This window comes from Haplochromis burtoni, unplaced genomic scaffold, assembly GCF_018398535.1.
Source record: "Haplochromis burtoni strain Fernald_Lab_line unplaced genomic scaffold, NCSU_Asbu1 Contig_184, whole genome shotgun sequence".
In the NCBI taxonomy this organism is placed as follows: domain Eukaryota; kingdom Metazoa; phylum Chordata; class Actinopteri; order Cichliformes; family Cichlidae; genus Haplochromis; species Haplochromis burtoni.
Window position 1 is genome coordinate 652,656 of NW_024582545.1, and position 20,029 is coordinate 672,684.

The following is a 20,029-nucleotide window of genomic DNA, read 5'->3' on the forward strand; positions in this document are numbered from 1 at the left end:
CTTTTTAGCAAAGGAAATTACACTCAATATAAAATGACTAATTTCTTTTCACTATTCAATTTGGTTTCATTTATATAGCACCAAATTACAACAGCAGTCACTTCAAGGTGCTTTATATTTTTAAAATTAAAGTTAAACTATTAGACGACCCCTTATGAGCAAGCACTTGGCGACAGCAGGAGGTAAAAATTTTCTTTTAACAGGAAAAACATTTCCAGCAGAACCAGGCTCAGGGAGGGACGGGACAATATATATTATATTCAGTGCATGCATGGACAGTTTTCAGGGTGAAAATGTCAGAGGTCACACGAGAGTGGCCCGACTGCTTTGAGTTGACAGAAAGGCTAAAGTACGTAAAACAAAACTCGCTACATCTATGCAAAAGAGGATCTCTGAAAGCACAACCCTGAAGCAGACGGGCTCCAGCAGCAGAAGACCACGCCAGGTGCTATTCCACTACAGGCTACAATTCACACGCTCTCAGAAGATGGGAAACATTGCCTGGTCTAATGATACGCATTAGTTAAGCTACAAACATGTTTGCAGTCTTAAAACTTAAACTTAAAACAATATGGCACATTTGTGCACAAATATTCAAGCATGTTAACCGATACTCTAAATGTGAGACATTAAATTGATGAAGTTTTGCTACTGAAACTCTGCTATATCCCATGATGTTAATGCATCTGAAGTTTTATGTAACAAAGCAAGATTTTGGTCTTAGATCAAGACCTGCTGTTATTAACAACAGTATATTATATATACGTTTTGCCTCATAAACATATATTAATGTTACAATATAAAAGCTAAATAAATGAATAAATCACTTGATTCTGATGGTGTCAGGTAGGAACTTTTTCAGCTTTCACCAGAGCCAATGGTTCAAATAAATGAAATCTGGGGCCAAACTGTCCTCTAAGTACTGCTTCCGGATGAAAACTGCACTTTATTTTCCACTTGTTTCTGTGAAACACGCTGAATGAGGCTGGTTCTGAGAGTTAAAGTCGTTTGCTGGGCTTCACCTTCAACATCAGCCTCGCCTTCTCTTTCAGCTGCTGTTTGCAGTGCTCAGGCACACAGTGCAGTGGTGCTGGAGGAGGTTGGGGGGTCCCCGGCTGAGAAGAGCGTACTGTCAGGGAATCAGCTGGACAAAAGGTGCAGTGGAGTGAGAGATTGAGGGAGGAAGCGAGGCCGGGTGGAGGAGCGGGACAAAGCCGAGGCAGTAAAGCCTCCTGCCTGATAGCCTTATCTGATTCTACTCCAGCGCTTGATGGCTTTTTTTTCACCCTGCCTTTAAAGCGCACAGGTTGTGCCTTTGGTGTGAAGCCTAGCAGAAAATGTTAATCAAGAGAGGGACTGTGAGGAGAAAGGCGAGAGAAAGGGGAGAGTCACTCTGTTGAGGCCATAATCTGTAATGAGACCGAGGCGATTCAGTTGCAATTGAGAGAGGAAGAATGGGGCCATGATGATGATGATGAGCAGGGAGGTTCACTCTTTTACTGGCGTTTGTTTTTCTGTTTTGTTTCTTTTCTCTTGTGGAGTCAGTGCTCTTGCACCGGCACAGAGCCGCGGGTCACAGCTCATTTAATACACACCCTCGGACATTGTTTCCAACGTCTGCAGCTGACAGATGAAAAATACTTCTGACTGCTCCACTGACCGTTATCAGTCTGTGTATGATTTATATTTCCCTCTATGGCAAATATTGATGCTGTTTCTAGTAATCACAGCTCTGAATAACGGCTGATGCAACCCTCATTAATTATTCGCTTGTTTCTTGCAGTCTGTAGTAAATACAGAGGTTGTCTTAGTGCTGTGGAAAACAAAGCAGGAAGTGGACAATGCGTGTGCCGCACTCGGCAGTGAAACGTTTCACTTGCACGTGCAACTAGAAGTAGATGGACTGTAATGAAGGAAACAAACATGTAATAAATAAAGTCACCATGACCAAGTCATGTCCAGCAGCATCTGTTTCATGGTGGATTTAAAGCCCTGCCTCTTTGCTGCGACCAAGAAAGTGAATCCAGGTGGAGTGAAAGAAGAGTTTACGACATCTTTTTAATCATGTTTGTTATCAAAAGCTTTGAGCTAAGCCAATAAAAGTTAATTATCTGACCTCCTCTTCAAAACGTTAAAACCACCGGAGGTTTGTTTTAAATAGGCACAAAGCACCTGAATCAACAACAACAACAAAAAAATAAATACGTGTTTGTATGCAGATAAACTGCTTCTCTAGTTCCCTTAGCTCTTTATATTTGGCAGGTTTCTGATAAATCCTACTGCAGGCTGGCAGCAGCAGGGCCATGAATGTTAACCTCCTAAGACCCAAACTCTTTCATGGCATGTATTTTTAATTTCTTTTTGCTATTTGGGCCAATTGGGACCTGATGAATGTAAAAACAAAGAATGACATGATTTTTACCTGATTTTTGTTTCTGATAAAAATAAGAGCCACACATAAGGACATTCTCTTTAAATTTTGATAGAACAGTGGCAGTACAATGTCCTCTTTAGTGGATATCAGGCCCTTGTAGAGCAGAATTTTGTATTTTGGTCTAGACAACCCAAAATGTGATGTCCACACATGTGAACGCCAGGTCCTAAGATGTTAAAGATTTTAGTTACCAATTACTCTGCATATTAACACTGTTAATAAACCCTTAATAAAGCTACTTTCAGCAGCTCCTATATTCATTTGATTTAGCTGTGTTTTGCCATTCCTGAGTCTCAATATCTGCTATTAATAACTTCTGCTCTTAAGGTTACCAGTCCTTTATAATTTAACCACCAGAGTATTTTAAATTAACGCTTTGGTGGAATTTGTGCTCGATAATGGGTTTAATTCGTTTTTCCACAAATTCTAAGCTAGTTACCTTTTTCCCCTTAGCTTTCACTTGTTGAATAGAAACAGCAAAACGGTCCGGTCTTGTAGCTGAACAGCATACTAGAGACACAAATACATGTAAAATCAGACAAATCTGCAAAACGTTACCACCTGACCCTTGGATTAAAAACATAGTTTTTCTATGGTTATTTGAGTATATTTAATGAAATAAATGAAAGAATGACAAGCCCTCAAAGTGCATGGGGGAGGGTTGAAATATCCCCCCCCTCAACTCTGAGCATGTAACAGGATATATCATAGTTTCAGCAGGAAAACTACACTTGGTTAAAGTGTGTGCTGTATTTACAAAAAAAATTCCGGTAAGTTTTAGGGTTAAGCATAAAAATGTGCTTTTCTGGGAGTAAAAGTGAAATATGTGAAAACAGATCATCACACCCAGTTCTGACTGTTTTAATGTCTTAAGTTTAAAATACAGCCCACATTCAATTTGTGCATACCTACACAAAAACACCTCTGTAAAACAATGTAAGGCTGTGATGTATAACACACGGGCACACAGAGGGGTTCATTGTGTTTGTAACGTGTCCACTTGTTTGTTGCTCTCTTTCCCGCTTAATCCCAGACTTTTGTTTCTGCTCATCATCACACTGTATGCTGTGCCCCATAATTCCTCCAACAAAGGTCACATTCAGCAGCAGAGAGGAGGTGACCTCGTTTTTAACAGCAGGAAGGTGTCAGGGTGAAACATGCCCCACATATACAGGACTAAAATATGTGATTAAGAGCGCAGATTTAGAACAAAGTGCGTTCATACAGAAGCAGATAAACATGTTTTGACAGAATAAAATCTATGAGAAATGGGTCCTTAAAAATGAGATGATTCTGTAAAAGTGATGAGACCCTATGTGTTAAGCAGGTGAGAGGAGCTTTGAGCGTGTCATTACACAATAATATTGAATATATAGAATATAGATGAGGTGGCGATGTCAGTCTCCACATGATACACCAGCAGGAGGTGCAGTCTATACTGAACACATAGAGTCAAATGTATGAGTAAGTTGTGTAACAGCAATAACGTCCCCCTGTACCTGTACATTTTTCATGAAACCTACCTGAGTTCAGAGTTACAACAGACACCTCATGCATATTTAACTCAGCCTGCAAAGGATTAATATTAAAGAATAAACAGATACAAAGATAACAACCTGTTATCTTTGTACTCACAAATTCAATGCATGTCACATTACGCATTAAATTAATTACATTTATTAGTTGATATTAAGTCCACAAAATACAAACTGCAGGTGTAGACACGAGGGAACGGCACAGGAGATCACATCGGGAGTAAAGGGGGAACGTCGCAGGTACATTTTTGGTGGTTCAGAGTCTTTTTGAGGTGGTTCTGTGTCTCCTTATGTCAGTTCAAAGCCTACATCACATTTAGAAATGGCCTAATAGAATATATTGTTTAAGAGGAACTGTAGCCCACCATTCACTCACAGTCCAGAAAGACTAAATTACAACAAGAAACTAAGTTACAGGCAGGCAATTGTATCACTGGATACATGGAAAACATTTATGGAGCTTATAAACACCTTCAGAATGCCGACTTGTTTTCTATACTAGCAGGTAAATAAGGAGCTTAGAAAACAGAAAACAAGAAGTGAGGTGGAATTTTGTCATATCAGTGACTGTGGTGAAAGACTACATTATAATCATAACTGTTGCAAACATGGGAAATGCAAGAACTTTAAATGCAACAGTTTTTTTAAAGGTCACCAGTGTTCAAAACACAGTGTAGCAGAATTAGGTACTACCGTGCTAAAACAGCAGCATTATCCTTAAGCCTCTGTTGTTTCTACATGGACTCATGACTCCACCCCTCACTTTCTCCAAAAAGACTGTGTTTGTGTGTGTGTGTGTGTGTTGGGGGGGGGGGTTAAAGCTCTGGTAGGAAAACAAACAAAGACGCACGTAGCGGCCACACTCCTGATTCTGGCTGCACGCCATCGGCCTCACCACAAACCACAACTTACGCTTTCCACATGCACACACGCCTACGACCAATCAGCTCCTGCGGCAGATCCTCCTGATATGCTCCCAAGAGTCCAAATCATCTGCTTTGCTGCAATACCTGATCTCCAGAGATAACCTTACAAAGACAAATCATTTGCTATTATTGCCCTGCCGCTCCTTGACATTGTGCCATTAATAAGGCCATTGTCGAGGGCACTCTCTGTTTGGACACCATATAATAGACGCTTTGACAGATTTACTTTGCTCTCTCCCTTCTTTTTTTTCTCTCTTATGAATACAGCGGGCATATTCCACGCTCCTGCTCATCAATAGACAAGCTGTTTGTTTGCCTAGTCATTCTGGACTGATGGTAAATACATAGAGGTATGCCACACCAAAGGCTGAACAAACAGGGCTTACATAAAAGCACTGTACCTGAACGCACACTATGGACATCCCCCTGCAAACACGTAACTATTTCTATGACCTCTTGTTACCTGCTCTTTAAGCAACTGGTCTTTCTTGCTCACTTTCTCTTTAATTCACTGTTTGGAGCCAACAATTAGACATCAACCCACAGGTAGAAAGCAGTAATGTGGGCTGGTGGTGGTGGTGTTACTGGGTGGGGTCAAAGTGAGGCTGGTTTCAAGGCTGGCAGGTGTTCCATATCAACAATGGCATTCATCAGAGACCCACAGGGTCCCTTCCACCACAGCCAGCCGCTGGCTAACAGGCACGCTTTAGCAACACAAAGGAAACCACAACTACTTGACATCCGCTTGGGTTGTCCATTGGAGATAGAGGTGAATGGAACCCAAAGTGGCTTTTAGAAGTCCAGAAACTCATTAGCACTACAACTTTGTCAGCTAGACTCTTTGACACAGTTCAAATCACAGCTGAAAACCTCAGTTTTCATCTGAATATCAGCTATAACCTTCCTGTCTTGTTGTTTTGTATTGCAAGGTAATTCTGAGTGTAAATAGTGTTTTATTTTTGAGAAAGTAAATATTTCTCATTAATTTCATTCCATTTCTACATATGTTGTTTTATATTTGTTCATTTGAAACAGTTTTTGGAACTGGAGTTCAAGGCTTTCAGTACCCACGGTGAATTGGAATTGACATGAACCCTGAAGTGGAGGCCTTTAAAAGGTCTCTTAGGGTCCTTATCATTAGTGAGAAGAGAGTTACTGGTCCATCTACGTTCATACAAGCGGTGTTTAATGCCCAAAAGAATGACATCATAAATACAAGCAGTGAAACGGAGGCTCTTCTCAGTCAGGAGTCTCTCTTTTTGACCCCCTTCCTCACCTCCTCCCTCTCATTCTCAGGTGTGACATGATGGAGTAAGTAATGGGAAAGGTTATCCTGTTCTTATTTAAGGGAGGTTGGAAACGAAGCCTGTCTCCTAGATCAGACAGCTGCTACATGCTAAGCTTGTATGTTTTGATAGACTTCTGAGTATATATCCTTTGTGTTTCCTGTTCTCATAGTTTCGATTAATTTTTAGTTTTTAACTGGTTTAGGGAGGAAATTTTTTTGGCTTATTTGCATTACGTCATTTTGTTTCTTTTGCGCCTCTTGTAGCTTAGTTTATGTTTGCTTTCAAGTAAAAATAATATGAATCTGGGGTGTGGCATCCTCTTTCTGCATGCTGTGGTCACAGAGCTTAGATGAGTTTTTCTTTACCTGCTTGTGTCCATAACAATAAGGTCATTTGCCCAGGCATGGCATGCCCAAAAAGTACACACAGTACTTTTCAAAAGCAGGAGGTCCTTTCCAAAGCTTTCGGGGAATCAGGAGCCATAATAGCTTATTTCAGGAAAAAAAAAGATTCTCTTTAGTGGAGTCCCAGCATAAAAAAGGGCACATAAAGCATATGAAGCACTATTTAGGTGCCACTTATTCTATAAAAAGGGGGCACAGAAGATTAAAGGTGAAAGAGGTTTTACTTTTTTTTTCTGTTGTGTAAGAAACCAACAGCTCATCACATAAAATCTTCTCTTTGCGCCTGTGTACATACTGTCTCTGCTTTGACTCATCTCTGCAGAATGACTCCAGACACGAGGCGCACGGCAGCGATTGCTGACTGATGACAACCTGGAGTGTCACGGGACTGAATGGACAAAAACATTACAGGTGTAGGGGTGGGGGTGGATTTTGGGAATCCTTTGGCAAGGGCTCGGTGCCGAACAAAACAACAACAATTATGTCCTTTTTAGAGACTAATGAGGGGCCACAGTTACAAGAATGAACCAGAGGGAGTTCACAGACATACAGATACAAGCCACACACAAGGACAAACGCGAGAAAACAAAAGGACCCTTGGCAGACAAAAATACAAAAATGAGCCAGGAGAGAAAACACAGCAGCCAATCACACAAGCACAGTCACTGAGTGCCTTCATAATTTCAACATATTTCAGTGTTAATTAAATTTTCAATGCTAATAATTTTGTGTTAATTCTAACCAAAACTGTTTTTCTAAACCTGAAAAATAATGAAAGAATCCTTCATATTCCATCAATACAAGGAGTCTATTTTTTATACAGAAGACAAAAGATTTCAAAACTAACTGGATTTATCTGACGTTCATAATATGGAGAGAAAAATCTCAAGGTTTGTTTTTTTCACCCCTTGAGAGTCTTGTTACTTTATTAATGTACGTACATTTTTTTATTAGAATTACTTTTATAATAAAAAAAACTGTATTAAAACAACACATTCACAGCCTGGTACAACAACAGGTTTGGTCTCTGTGGACAGGAAGTCCTTTAATTTTAGCATTTTATAATTCTTTATTTATTTAAAAGGGACAGTGAAGCTTAACATAGTCCAAATATAAAATATCAAATGATGTACTGCACATAGGTTTATAGCTATTGCTCACTTCCAGCCATTGCCCCGTGTTGGGCTTACATTCACAATACACAAAGTTACACCATTCACTTTTTTAAATCACCTGTTTGGATGTAATCGAGGTGTTATGTTGGAGTGGGGCTAATTTGATTGACAGGTGTGCATGCGATGCTTTCTAGAGAACTTTTAATGGGATTATCTCACTAGTGTTACAGAATCCAGAGCATTTGTGCTTTCTATTGTTAGCAAATAAGTGTATAAGTGTTGGTAGATTTAAATATAGTAAATGTGATAAATCTAGCTTTAAAAACCTGGGCATTCGCCTTGTAATCGGAAGGTTGCCGGTTCGAGCCCCGGCTCCGACAGTCTCGGTCGTTGTGTCCTTGGGCGAGACACTTCACCCGTTGCCTACTGGTGGTGGTCAGAGGGCCCGGTGGCGCCAGTGTCCGGCAGCCTCGCCTCTGTCAGTGCGCCCCAGGGTGGCTGTGGCTACACTGTAGCTTGCCATCACCAGTGTGTGAATGTGTGCGTGAATGGGTGGATGATTGTGTATAGTGTAAAGTGCTTTGGGGTCCTTAGGACCAAGTAAAGCGCTATACAAATACAGACCATTTACCATTCTTTCCTAGTCTAATTGACCACAAGGGCACATTCATAAAGCATCTGATGCTACAGACATTGGTGGATCGACTGAGTGAAATTTGGGGTTTAGTATTTAGTTGAGCAAAGGTATTTTGAATCTTATCATTTGTTTTTGAGATTTATATTTAGCCTTATTAGATTGCAAGAGTGGGATATAGTGAGAGAGTGGAGAGGGTTTGAAATAAATGGTCTGAGGCAGAATCATGAGAAAGCAGTCTGTGGTTAGGGCATAGCAATCAGTCAATAGTCACTCTCTTTTCCCTCCATTTTTGTCTCCACCAAGCCCTGACACCCGTTTATTGTTTGATAATGAGGTAATGAGAAAATTCAGTTCACAGTGTGTTTTAGGAGCATTTTTCTGAAAACAGATGTCATGCTCCAGTCAAAACAGTGACAGTAGACACACACACACACACACACACACACACACACACACACACACACACACACACACACACACACACACAGTAACCACAGTGCACACTCCTGTAACTACACAAAGGCTTTCCATTAATAATAACCTTTTTGCAAAGTAGCGAGGCCAGCTGCTGGGTTCTCCATCCTGCTTGATTACTCTCTGAACAAACCTGTCCAATCAGTCCTATTCATGGGTGCCAACACTCACATGCCAACTCTGACCTGACTGACCTCCGCAGAGGGCCAGCCCCTTCAGACTTGACCTTAGGTGTAGATGCTTATTGTCGGAGCTGCTGTCCCCAGCGCTCTTACAAAGGCTCGGATGCCAGAAATTAGGCACTTGAGGGAAACTCGAGAACTCCTGGCTAAAACTCCTGCTTGCAGAAAAAAGGCAATTGTAAAAATCAAGTGCTGTAATTGAGGGTAAATTTTTGGAGTCGAGAGGAGTGTTGGTAAATGCGTTTGTGTTTTTTATGCATCGTCTATGAAGTGAGGCAAAGAAGAGGGTTGGCAGACAGACAGATTCAGCCTTCAAATATTGCTAATTGCTAACAGTTAAGAATAACACTTAACATTTTCAACCAGGCTGATGTCTGTCTGTGTTTATTTTTCAGTTCAGACTGAAAACGCTTTACAAGGTGTATAGAATTTAAAATGCAAATGGCCGCAACAACAACTTCAACATGTTAACAAACAGTGAAATGACACGATCAGAGGAATGCCAAAATGCTTACCAGACACCAGCTTTATGTGCACCTCCAACTTAACTGTATATAAAAGATGGATGTAACCACTAGGGCATCACCCATTAACCCTTTTGGTCTAATGGGAGGCAGCTAGCAGGTAGCTACAGCTCCCTGCGCCTGCACATCCATCAGTCTAGGTGCCACACGTCATAACTTCAAGGTTTAATGGTATCCAAATGCAGTGGTTGTACACACAGCTGTTAGGCAGCTTTAAGTGGCCACTGAAGAAACAGAAATGAGTTTATGTGTGCTCAATGAGATGTTTGGACAACAATGAACAGCTCATTTCAGGTCAAGTTCAATCTACACGATGGGAAATAGAGCTATTTATGGCTGTTATTTCAAGTGCTGTTTTGTAATTAGCTTCTGCAGTACTGATATAAAATTTTATCACCAGGGGACAGTGAGGAGGTAGTTTTGAATGTTTAACTTCTGATATATATAGATTTATAAATATACAGACAGTGTTGGGAAGGTTACTTTTAAAATGTATTCCACTACAGATGACAGAATACATGCCCCAAAATTTATTTTGTAACGTATTCCGTTACGTTACTCAATGACAGTAACGTATTCTCAATACTTTGGATTACCTATTATATTATCATGCTTTTTTACAACTACATGAATGTACTATTGCTTTGTGATTTATTACTATTACTGAAGGTTACTCGCCATACCAATACCAACTAGTATAAAATGAGTAACAGTAGGTGGACATTAGGTAAGGCTGCACTTTTTGCAGCGATCTTGTATAGAAAACTGTTTCACGCATATATAAAACAGGTCCACGGCTCCGAACCGTAGTAAAGGGACCTCTGGCTAATACATCGGGTTCGTGTCGGGCTCGTAGCCGAAAACTAGCTTTACTTTGTTGTCTGGGTCAACTTTGCTAGCAAGAGACAGAGAGAGGCGTTGAAAGGCTGCTCCAACGGGACTTATTGTTTCGGAGGAAAACACGAAAAAAGTGTACAGTCGAGTCTTAATAGTTTACTTACAACTGGGCTGGTCAGGCACTCTTTTTGGCTGCAGTGGTTATTATTATGCATTTGCATGCTTCCATCTCCTGCTTCTGCTCGGTGACAGCTCGTACTTTTCCACTCTCCTTTTCTCTCCCTCGCTCACAGACACATAACGTTTAGCAGTCCATTCTCCCTGCAGCACGGACTATACTGCCCATGAGGCTACATTCTTTAGGACGATGCCTGTAGCATTCTGCCTATTGCCTTCATATTAAATCATTTTTGTGAATAATTTTTTAAAATATTTCTTCACGTCATTATGCGGGCCACAAGTAGGGGTGACATGGGCCGCGAGATTGAGACCCAGGCATTACTGCCTCTTAATGCGTGTTTTGTTTGGGGCGTGGAAACCAAAAATAGAGAGGGCATAGCGGAACATATGAAACAGGAAAATACTGGCACTGTACACAAGTTTAACTGGACATGTAATCCCTGAGATATCGCAAGATTAGTCTTTGGAGTCTTTGCCGGGCCAATTTTGGCCCCTGGGCCTTAAGTTTGACACCCCAGTTCTTTCTAGACAATACAGTAGTATAAAATTTCAAAGCTTTAATGACTCGACTGGTTAAATAAGGGTTAAACTAAACACTGCACCATCTTGTGGTATGAACCGGTAATACACAGAAGTACTGCCCAGCAGTTTTTTATGTTGAGCTGATATCTCTTCGATACAACACACAAATGTTTTGGAAACACATCGCATTGATGTATTTAGTTAATTCTGCAAGATTTGAAACTGTTTTGTCATGGTCTGGGTGAGTGGCTGGAAACTTCCACTAGGTTCCTGAACTTCCCTGGTCTCCGCCCATGGGCAGGGCCACCACACCCTCTACCACCTGGAGCTGACTGAGCTAATTAGGCTGGGAGATTTAAGCTCTGTGCTGACATCTCTTCTCCACCAGTTCATCGACTACCCTGCTGCTCCCAGACACTCCACGGCTTTAAACCGCACAGCCTTTTGGACTTTGGATTTTCCTCTCCGTTTCCTGGGATTCACTCCTTGCCTCACCTGCCTGCCCTCCTGCAGTCCCTCGGTCTTGGAACCAAAAGGAACTCAGCTCAGCCACATCCACATCATCAAACTCACCCGGACCTACGCCGCCTCTCCTTCAACACATCCATCTCTCACCTGCAAATGTGACTGTTCCTGCTCCAGTTTCCTTCTCAGTCCTGCCCCTTTGTTTTGCCCCAGCCACATTGCCACGCCACCCAAATCCTGTACCGTTTGTCACTACTACATATTATCCTTGTGTTGATCAATAAAACTCTGTTAAAACCTTTTCTCTGCCTCCGCTCTGGGTACTGCGCTTGGGTTCAGTTCCAGTTACCGGTCTCTGGCCTTTTGTGACATGTTTTTACAAACAATACTTTAAGTACTGTTAAGGGAGTAGGTCCCCTCCTCCCTTAAAGTTAAGGGAGGGGACCTAATTTTCCAAACGATTATTTCAAGTGCTTATGGTGAGAAAAACGGTCTTCTTCAAGGTTTTATTTACATTTGATGATATCATAAACACCGCCCCCATTTTGGTCAAAGACAGAGCGTGACACCGTAGAGATTGCCGATGTTTTGAAATAATACAGAGGTCGTGGTGGGGAAAGAAGCTGTTCCCTGAGGGTGTTTTTTCATTAAGATGCCATCGCCACAGAGATTTATAAGACTCACATGGAAAAATCTCTGCCAGGACATAACCTAAAGATACTTTAACCATTCTGAGATTTTTTTTATAAACTCACAATCTTCGAAGTTTGAGTGGCCTTTGCTGCTTTTGCTTTGTCGAGGCGTTTCGTCCTGCAGTTTGGAAAGCACGTTCAGCACCTTTGCTTTCCTCTCCTCCATCTTGCTTTCCTTATCCTCGAGACTCCCAGGCCTTCTCCCTCCAGCCGGGGACTGAGCTTGGTCCCTCCATCCTGGATAATTGGATTCCTCCTCATCTGGGCCCCCTTCGCCTGTGTGGGAACCTGGAGTGAAGGCATACAACATGAAATATACATTTAAAAAGAAAGACCTGGCTCTACCATGCTTACTCTCTACATTTTAACCCTTTAAACATCACAGTGCTGCAAAAGAAACACATTTGTATTCATGATTCTCGAGGAAGGAGCCACTTAGAAGAAAGCACTAAAACCCATTTCCAGGCTGTTAATAGCTAACACTAATTCTCATCAAATTGTTCTTTCGAATGCTGCAGTCACATCTCCTTCAGTCCTTTCAGTGCCGCACTAAAGAGCCAGACTTAAACAGCCACCTATTTTGTCACTGACCAGCCAATTACGAGTCCCATTATCTCCAAATACAAAGTCCACAGAATACACTTCTTGGTGTAGAAGCGTAGAGACAAAGAGCGCCATCAATGCAGACTTGAGCTTAAAGGAGCCTCAAATTGTCTTTTGCGACAGTTTCCATTAGAGTTTCAGACTCTTTTCTTCGTGCTACTTTTGCAAACACGAGTGTTTCTTGTGTTAGCACATGAGCGATAATTCAAAATGTGATACATCAGGAGACGGGTCCATTCATTAAGAGGAGAAAGCTCGACCGGTCGAGTAGATGATGGACATTGGATTCAATAAGCCTCACGAACGTGGTGGTGGCGAGCGTTCATTTATCCTGCCGGTGAGCGTGCAGAGGTCAGCAGCTCAGATTGATGGAGCCATGTCTCGTTTGACAGGCTGTCTTCCACCACAGTGCACACAATCACACGCCTCCACGTCCTTCTGAAGCCCCAATGTCATCAAAACAGATGAAAGACGGAGAAATGTATTCATCTTCAGAGCAAAAAATGTATCATTCTGTTTCATATGCAACAAAAAACTTCAACAGTGACACGATGACAAATGAGATGAGAAGCAACACGATTTCAAAAGGAAAACAAAAGCTTTGGTTAAAATTCATTTTATCAATCATCTTGATTCATTAATTAAGAAATGACAAATTTGACTCAAAACTTTATACAGCCCTCATAAGAACAAAAGAAACATCAAAACAGACATGATTAACCAGACTCATCTGTTTTCCTCTGCCTAAAATCAATAATTCATTTCTTATTTAGTGTTTATGGTCAACTCCAAACATCTTCCATCGCTCTCCTTTAAAGTCCAGGGCCCATATTCCCAGTTTCCCAGTCTTTCCTGTCTCTGGTCGCCATGCCACTGCAAATCACTTTCAGTGTGGATGGCGCCTTACTTAAGGGAGTCAAAGCATTAAATAAAACTTTATCTTTAATTTTACTAGCCATGAAATGGCTAATTACAAAGAAAATTACATTCCCCTTAGCACATAGACTCTGGGCATCAAAACAGCTCAGCTGCATAGGCAGGAAAACTATGTAACATATGCTGCCTGGGAGAAGGCCTGTGTTTGAGCCCCAAATCATTCCCAGAGAGACCTCCAGTCTGCATAAATATGGAGTTGCAGCTGTCCCGAAACAATATGGTGGCTGCTAAGTGTTTAATTCTGATGACTGTAGAAGAAGTCGCAGACTTCTATTGTTTTAAGTGTGCACAGCAAAGGAGTTAGTGAACAGTAGGTGGTGGACCAAACTACTGTGATGCATATGAACGGGGGTGTCCATTTGTCAAGACTTTAAAACTGATTGTTCTAAAATATAAAGACGACATTAAAATCACCTTCATCTTCATGTATCCCCTTCATGCCGTGGTTTATGAGGTGTTTATATATATATTTTCTTCTGACTGATTCCAAACCTGTACAATCTTTATATCAGGGTGAAAGGATTCAGTATTCCGTTTATTCGTTTTGAAGCCCTCCTATCCTAACCTGCAGTGGCCTAATCCATGAATGCACAGCCGTGATTACTGGTTAGTTCAGGCTGAAAACAACAGCCCATCTAAAACACACAGAGCAGGTTACCATACCAACCGCAGCATCTGAGCACAGCAGATAGCTGGATTTGGCTGCGAGTGGCCAAGTCAAATCCCCTCACTGATCTCGAAAAAAGGCCACACACCGCCCACAACACACACCGCCTGCCCTTTGCCATGCAGCGCACCAGCCAGAGGCAATAAGGTTGGACTTGTATCTCTTTCTTTGCATGTTTGAGAAAGGGATGAGCATCAACGAGACAATCAACGTGTCGAGGCCATTCACTGACGCCACCCGGAGCCTTCACTCCTCTATGTCTTGAATGAATGGCAGAATAGGAGCAGGGTGGAATAAAAAAGAAAATCCTTCTCAAATTATTATTCATGGGGAGGGGATTTTCCTTTCAGGCCTCCTTTATCGATGCCTTTCCCAACACGTCACCCTCTCTATCTGCCCTGACAAGTGCCAATCAATGGGCTTGAGTCCAGGTTTTTGGGAAACGCCGGAGGATTTCAGAGACAATAGCCAATGAGTCCACAGTGATGGTGGCTCAGAGACAATAGTGACATGGCTACACTGTTAGTGTGTGGTCCACAGGGGGTGAAACGATCCTTGCTTAGTACATGACTAATCTCTGGCTGCATCACCTCTGTCTTTCTGCAGCCTAATCGGTCCCGTAGTTTCCTCAACTTCCCTGAAACAATCCACTGGGGTCAGTTCAGATTAGTGCTCTTTGTGGCCCTGTACATCGCCACATTCATTTGGACACTTACATCTTTAGTTGCAGCTGAATGCTAAACTCTGAGGGTGAACACAGAGTGACCGAGCAGCAGAGAAACAGCCATGAAACAATTACGAGGGAAGGGATTATTCTACCTATGAATTCCAAATGAGCAAAGATGGACAAAGGTCTTATCACAGGCCTCACTGGGGAGCCAGGGCATCTTGTAGCAGCTGATTTCTGGGTCTGGCTTAATCTCTAAATCATTCAACCACTTTCAATCGATCCAAAGGGATGGGTGACTCATTGATGTGGGGATCTGGGGTGGAGCTTTCTAGAGATTACAAATTGGTTATTTTATTCAATTCTATTACAGGAAATTCATGATATCAGTACTCATGGAGCTTGGCCAGAACAAAGTAGAAGGTGCAGAAGATTTTTTTTATGTATTTAACTCTTTTTTTTTCTTTTTATCAATTTATTGGTAACAACATTGGTATTGAGGTTATTGCCTCAATGCCTCACTTTTGATAATCACCACCTAAATCTCTATATAAGAACAAAATAACTTAAAAAGAATGTAAATTGTATAATTATGTAAATAGCTTATTTCAGCTCATATTTTTTGATTTTTGATTTTATTATGTTATATTATATTATCCATTTATTTCTACTGTATTTCTCATATGCTGCTCTTATAATTGTTTCTGTTGTTTTAAATGATCATTGGATTCTTTTCTGTTGTGAACTGCAGTGGAATTATTTAATTGTACAGGGAACTATGTTTTTTTTACTGTGTATATGACAATAACACTTGAACTTGAAATGAATTATGTGCTTTAAATTGAATTTTATTAGCATTAACACTATTAGGAATGAAGTAGCTAAAATTAGTCAGCTAGCTGTAATGTTTGGGTAACGAGCAATTTGTGCATTAAGCCCCGTCACATGTTAATAGTAATATTATTATTATCTTTATTATTATAAAGTTCTGTTTGATTCAGTTTTATTCATATAGTGATGATGTTATTATTCTTAAACTATGGTTTGCAGTATTTTGGCTGGGCTCTCAGTCATGGTACAATAACGTACCATATATACAACAATCATAATAATAATAAACATGATTAATAAATAAAAATAATAGGGCAGGACATATGTCTTTTCACTGCTATAGTCAATGTTAGCCTACATATAGATGTGCTGCTTCGACACACCAGCAACAATTTAACGATTGCAGTTCCATGGGTCTAATGAATAACAATGGACGGCTTTATGGTTTGGTTGTATGGTTTTATGGATGATACAATCCATAAAACCTTTGTTATTAATAAAAGTGATGGACATACTATAATTGTAGGGTTTGGATCTATGACTTCTACAAATGTAGGGAACTTCATTCAGGATGGAAATCTGACATAATCTTCAAATCCATTCTGAGAAGTTGTTCATCACACTAAACCTACAAAAGGGATACCCATATTCTCATGGAGTCAAATTGGGGTCATTCCCTCCATTAGGGGCTTAAATGAAAGGTTGAACTGCTCGCACGTCCAGGGTAGCCAAATCTCACCTATCCACACAAAGACATGCCACACACTGGGCATCTTTTAGAGGCGCCGTAACCTCCAGAGCGACCTCTCCACGGCCTGCTAATGACCCCTTCCCTCTGAGGGTGACCGTGTCTTTGGCCTCTAAAAGGTCAAAGCACATAAGCCATCACCAGGATCCTCTACATAACATCTTTTTCATGTTTGCCCAAGTTTTACAGGGTAGTTAAACAAGCAAAGACTTATTCTAAAATCTGTCAGGAACCAAAAAAGGAGCATTTTACAGCTTAATGGAATTTAACTTATTGTGTAACTAGACAATGGATATACATTGTATACCTTCTACAAGCTAATAAATCAATCAGTCTTTGTAAAAATGCCTTTAAAGAGTCATAAAATGCTCTTTACTTGTGTGGTCACTTCTTACAGTCAGAAACAGAGGAGGTAAATAAACATGTTACACAGTAAAGTCAACCTTTAGGAAAGACCTGTAAAACACAGAGAAGAGGTTCTGGGTGTCCTCACAAACTCTTTTTTAGGAGACCCTCTCTAAGTTTCAATCACTTCCGTACCTCGTTGAAACTAAAATTTGTCTTCATAACAAGAGTTTTGAGTTTGTATGTTCATGTTTGCAGAAAAGGTCTTCATCCATAAAGAGACTGGATCTGAATGTACAAAGGTGTCCCAAAGGTTCTGACACCTGATCAGAAAATCTTGAGTGACTAAACTGAAGCAAACACGTATCTCTTCAAATACATAATTACACTTTGTTTTTACCCTCTCATCCTCTCTTCAGCTCTAAAATCAAAAGGTGGTGAGTCACAGCTTTTTAATCCCAGTAGGGGGTTGTCCTGCAGGAGGGGAGGTGACGCACTATTAATCAAGTGTGTCATCACATGAGTCAAGGTGTGCAAATAGGCATGGGGTCAACACCACAAGAGGTTTGTCCCACCCTATCATGTGACCTATTGAGGTATGACATTTTTGGGACACCCCCACACCCAGTCCATATCACACACGCTGATGAATTTATATAAGAATGTAATGTGCTTGAAAGTCTGATTGTGTACTGTATATTTATTAAACCCTGAAGCACTTTGCCAACGTGTGCTTTGAAAAGTGACATATGCCAAATCCTTCACATGGAGACTTTCTGTAACTAAACAAGTGTTTCATCGTTTTTCATGACTCATACCTCATATCAAGATTTAGAAATACTTTTTATTTTAATGCCTCTGTAATTCTGACATGATCGTAAAAGGAAAAGCAGTGCATTATATTAGAAAACTATTTATCCAATTAACATAACTGAACACTTAAAAAAAGAAAAAGAAAAAAAGAAAAAGTAATTATGTTAATTATGTCAATCAACCGACAGTGGCATCAGACATGTTGGATTTGGTAGACAACGCTGCGCCCTGCAGCTCAGCCTTCGGATGCATCAATCTCAGCTGTGATGGATGCATTTGTAACTTCCTCTAGCAATACAGCAGGCCATGGACCATTAGTGTTATAGCACAATGACGGATAATGGATAAGTAAGACACCAGCGAAAAAGAAAGAAAATGATCACAGTCTGACTGATGTGGTCAAATGAAGGTGGGAGGAAAAAGAGCGAGCTATTACTTCAAGGGTGGCTCTCCATTTCCACTGTGCTGACAACACTCCTGCCTGTTTTCTGGCCTTTTGCTGCCAGCTCTCTAGTGTTTGTGGTCCATACAGTAAAGCACTGCTCCTAAACCATCACTCATGAATGTGCACAAGCTGGCCCTACAGGTGAAGGTGATACTGCAGGCCAGCTGGCCCTAGCGAGGATTAACAGGCTTAAGTGTACCGGAGGCAAGGGAACGCCAAACACAGCGCTGACAGTGAGGAGACAATGGCCTCTAATAAAGCAGAGCCGACAGGGACTGAGTGGGCTTTTACTGGATCAAGCGCTAATGGTGAAGATGGGCTCTCGTATTGATTAAGTATTGTTGTAGTAGGCTCTTAGTTTTGAAACAGAGGTGGTATGTAATGACAGCGCAGACAGAGCCTGAAAAAAAATATGTGTTCTGAGTAAATCTAATGGATAACATACTGTGGCTGGAATGGGAGGGAGAATGGGAGGATCTGAACATGTCGAATGACGGACTTGGGTCTATGATCCATGACGATGGCGACCCTGAACCTCCTTCGGACTGATCCTGCATGGAAACAGAAAGGAAAAAAATCAGTTAGGCTGCTTTTCAGCAGAAACAGGAAGGAGCTATTTTAGGTTAAGGTTTCGGTGGAATTAGATTGACCTGCGTAATGTAATATGCGGTTCTTTGAGTACAAGTCTGCGATAGCCACCATATCTGGAAATTTCCACATGCACATGGATCTTTCTTCTTGTTCTATTTGTTGCCATGTCTAACAAATTGAGGTGTAAACAGCAACTTTATATGTAAATGATTAAATAATGTACCTAGCTATAGATGGGGTGGAAATTAACCCTGTTCAGATGCACATAATGTTCCCCTTTTTCAAATTCCCTAACTGACTCTGGGAGATCTCAGCTATATGGACATCCTGAGGCTTTGCTTGTTTCTCTATTAGTTCCATGGTGATTTTTCCAGCATGGTTGGGCTCAGGTAGTGTAGCAGTGCTTCTGTTTGATCCTTCCTTGTAGTAAGAAAGCACTTTTAGTGCTCAAATTGAGGAGAAAGTATTTACCATTTATTGTAGGAAGCTGCTGCCACAGGGGAGTGTCTTTGCAAAGACTGCTTTAACAGTTTTTTGTTGGGCATTGAAGATTGGTGTTATTCACTTTAACTGTCAGTGGTTTTAATATTGTGGCTGATCTATGTGTATCATTACAAAAACTGAGATTAAAATTCTGTTTCATTATTAAGTGTAGATTTTTGTTGGGGACGCAGATGGCTCGTTCCTGTGTAAGCTGCCACTCGCTGCCTAATTTTTGTGTTTCCATCTTTATAATTTTTTTTTTTTATCATACATTGATGCAGAAAAGGACCCCCTCCTGCCCCCACCACCAATATTGAAAACCAACACCTAGTACATGCACTTCCTTTTTTTCTTCAAAGACACAGCAGAGTAATCAGAATGAGCAAGTAGGGAAGTTGGTTCAAAACTTTTAATAACGTCGGGTTTGCCTCTGAAGAAGCACGTGAGGAAGAACTTGCAGCTTCTATCTTGAAAAACCTACTAATGGTTTATGAGTTTCTCATCATTGTAAATAATCCTGTGGGTGGATACTTGGTTTCAGTGAGGTGAATTATGCAAATGTTTGTATGAATCCTGCTCTGAGCACTCCGGCTAGACCCCCATCGTGGTCAGGCATAATTGTGGGGGGCTTATGGCTCTCATTCATGCTTTTCAGGGGCTCCCTCTCATCTGTCATAAAGAGGA

At 41.0% G+C, this 20,029-nt stretch overlaps 1 protein-coding gene across 1 annotated transcript in view; it reads right to left on the reverse strand.

Annotated features, from left to right (window-relative positions):
* LOC102290127 overlaps positions 1-20,029 on the reverse strand; it is a 36,058-nt gene that overhangs the window by 11,766 nt on the left and 4,263 nt on the right. Inside the window, exons 3-4 of the mRNA XM_005934235.2 lie at positions 18,717-18,822; positions 12,280-12,504 (exon numbers count right to left, since the gene is read on the reverse strand). Of these exons, the coding sequence (XP_005934297.2) occupies positions 12,280-12,504; positions 18,717-18,822 (331 nt within the window). The remainder of the gene's footprint in view (positions 1-12,279; positions 12,505-18,716; positions 18,823-20,029) is intronic.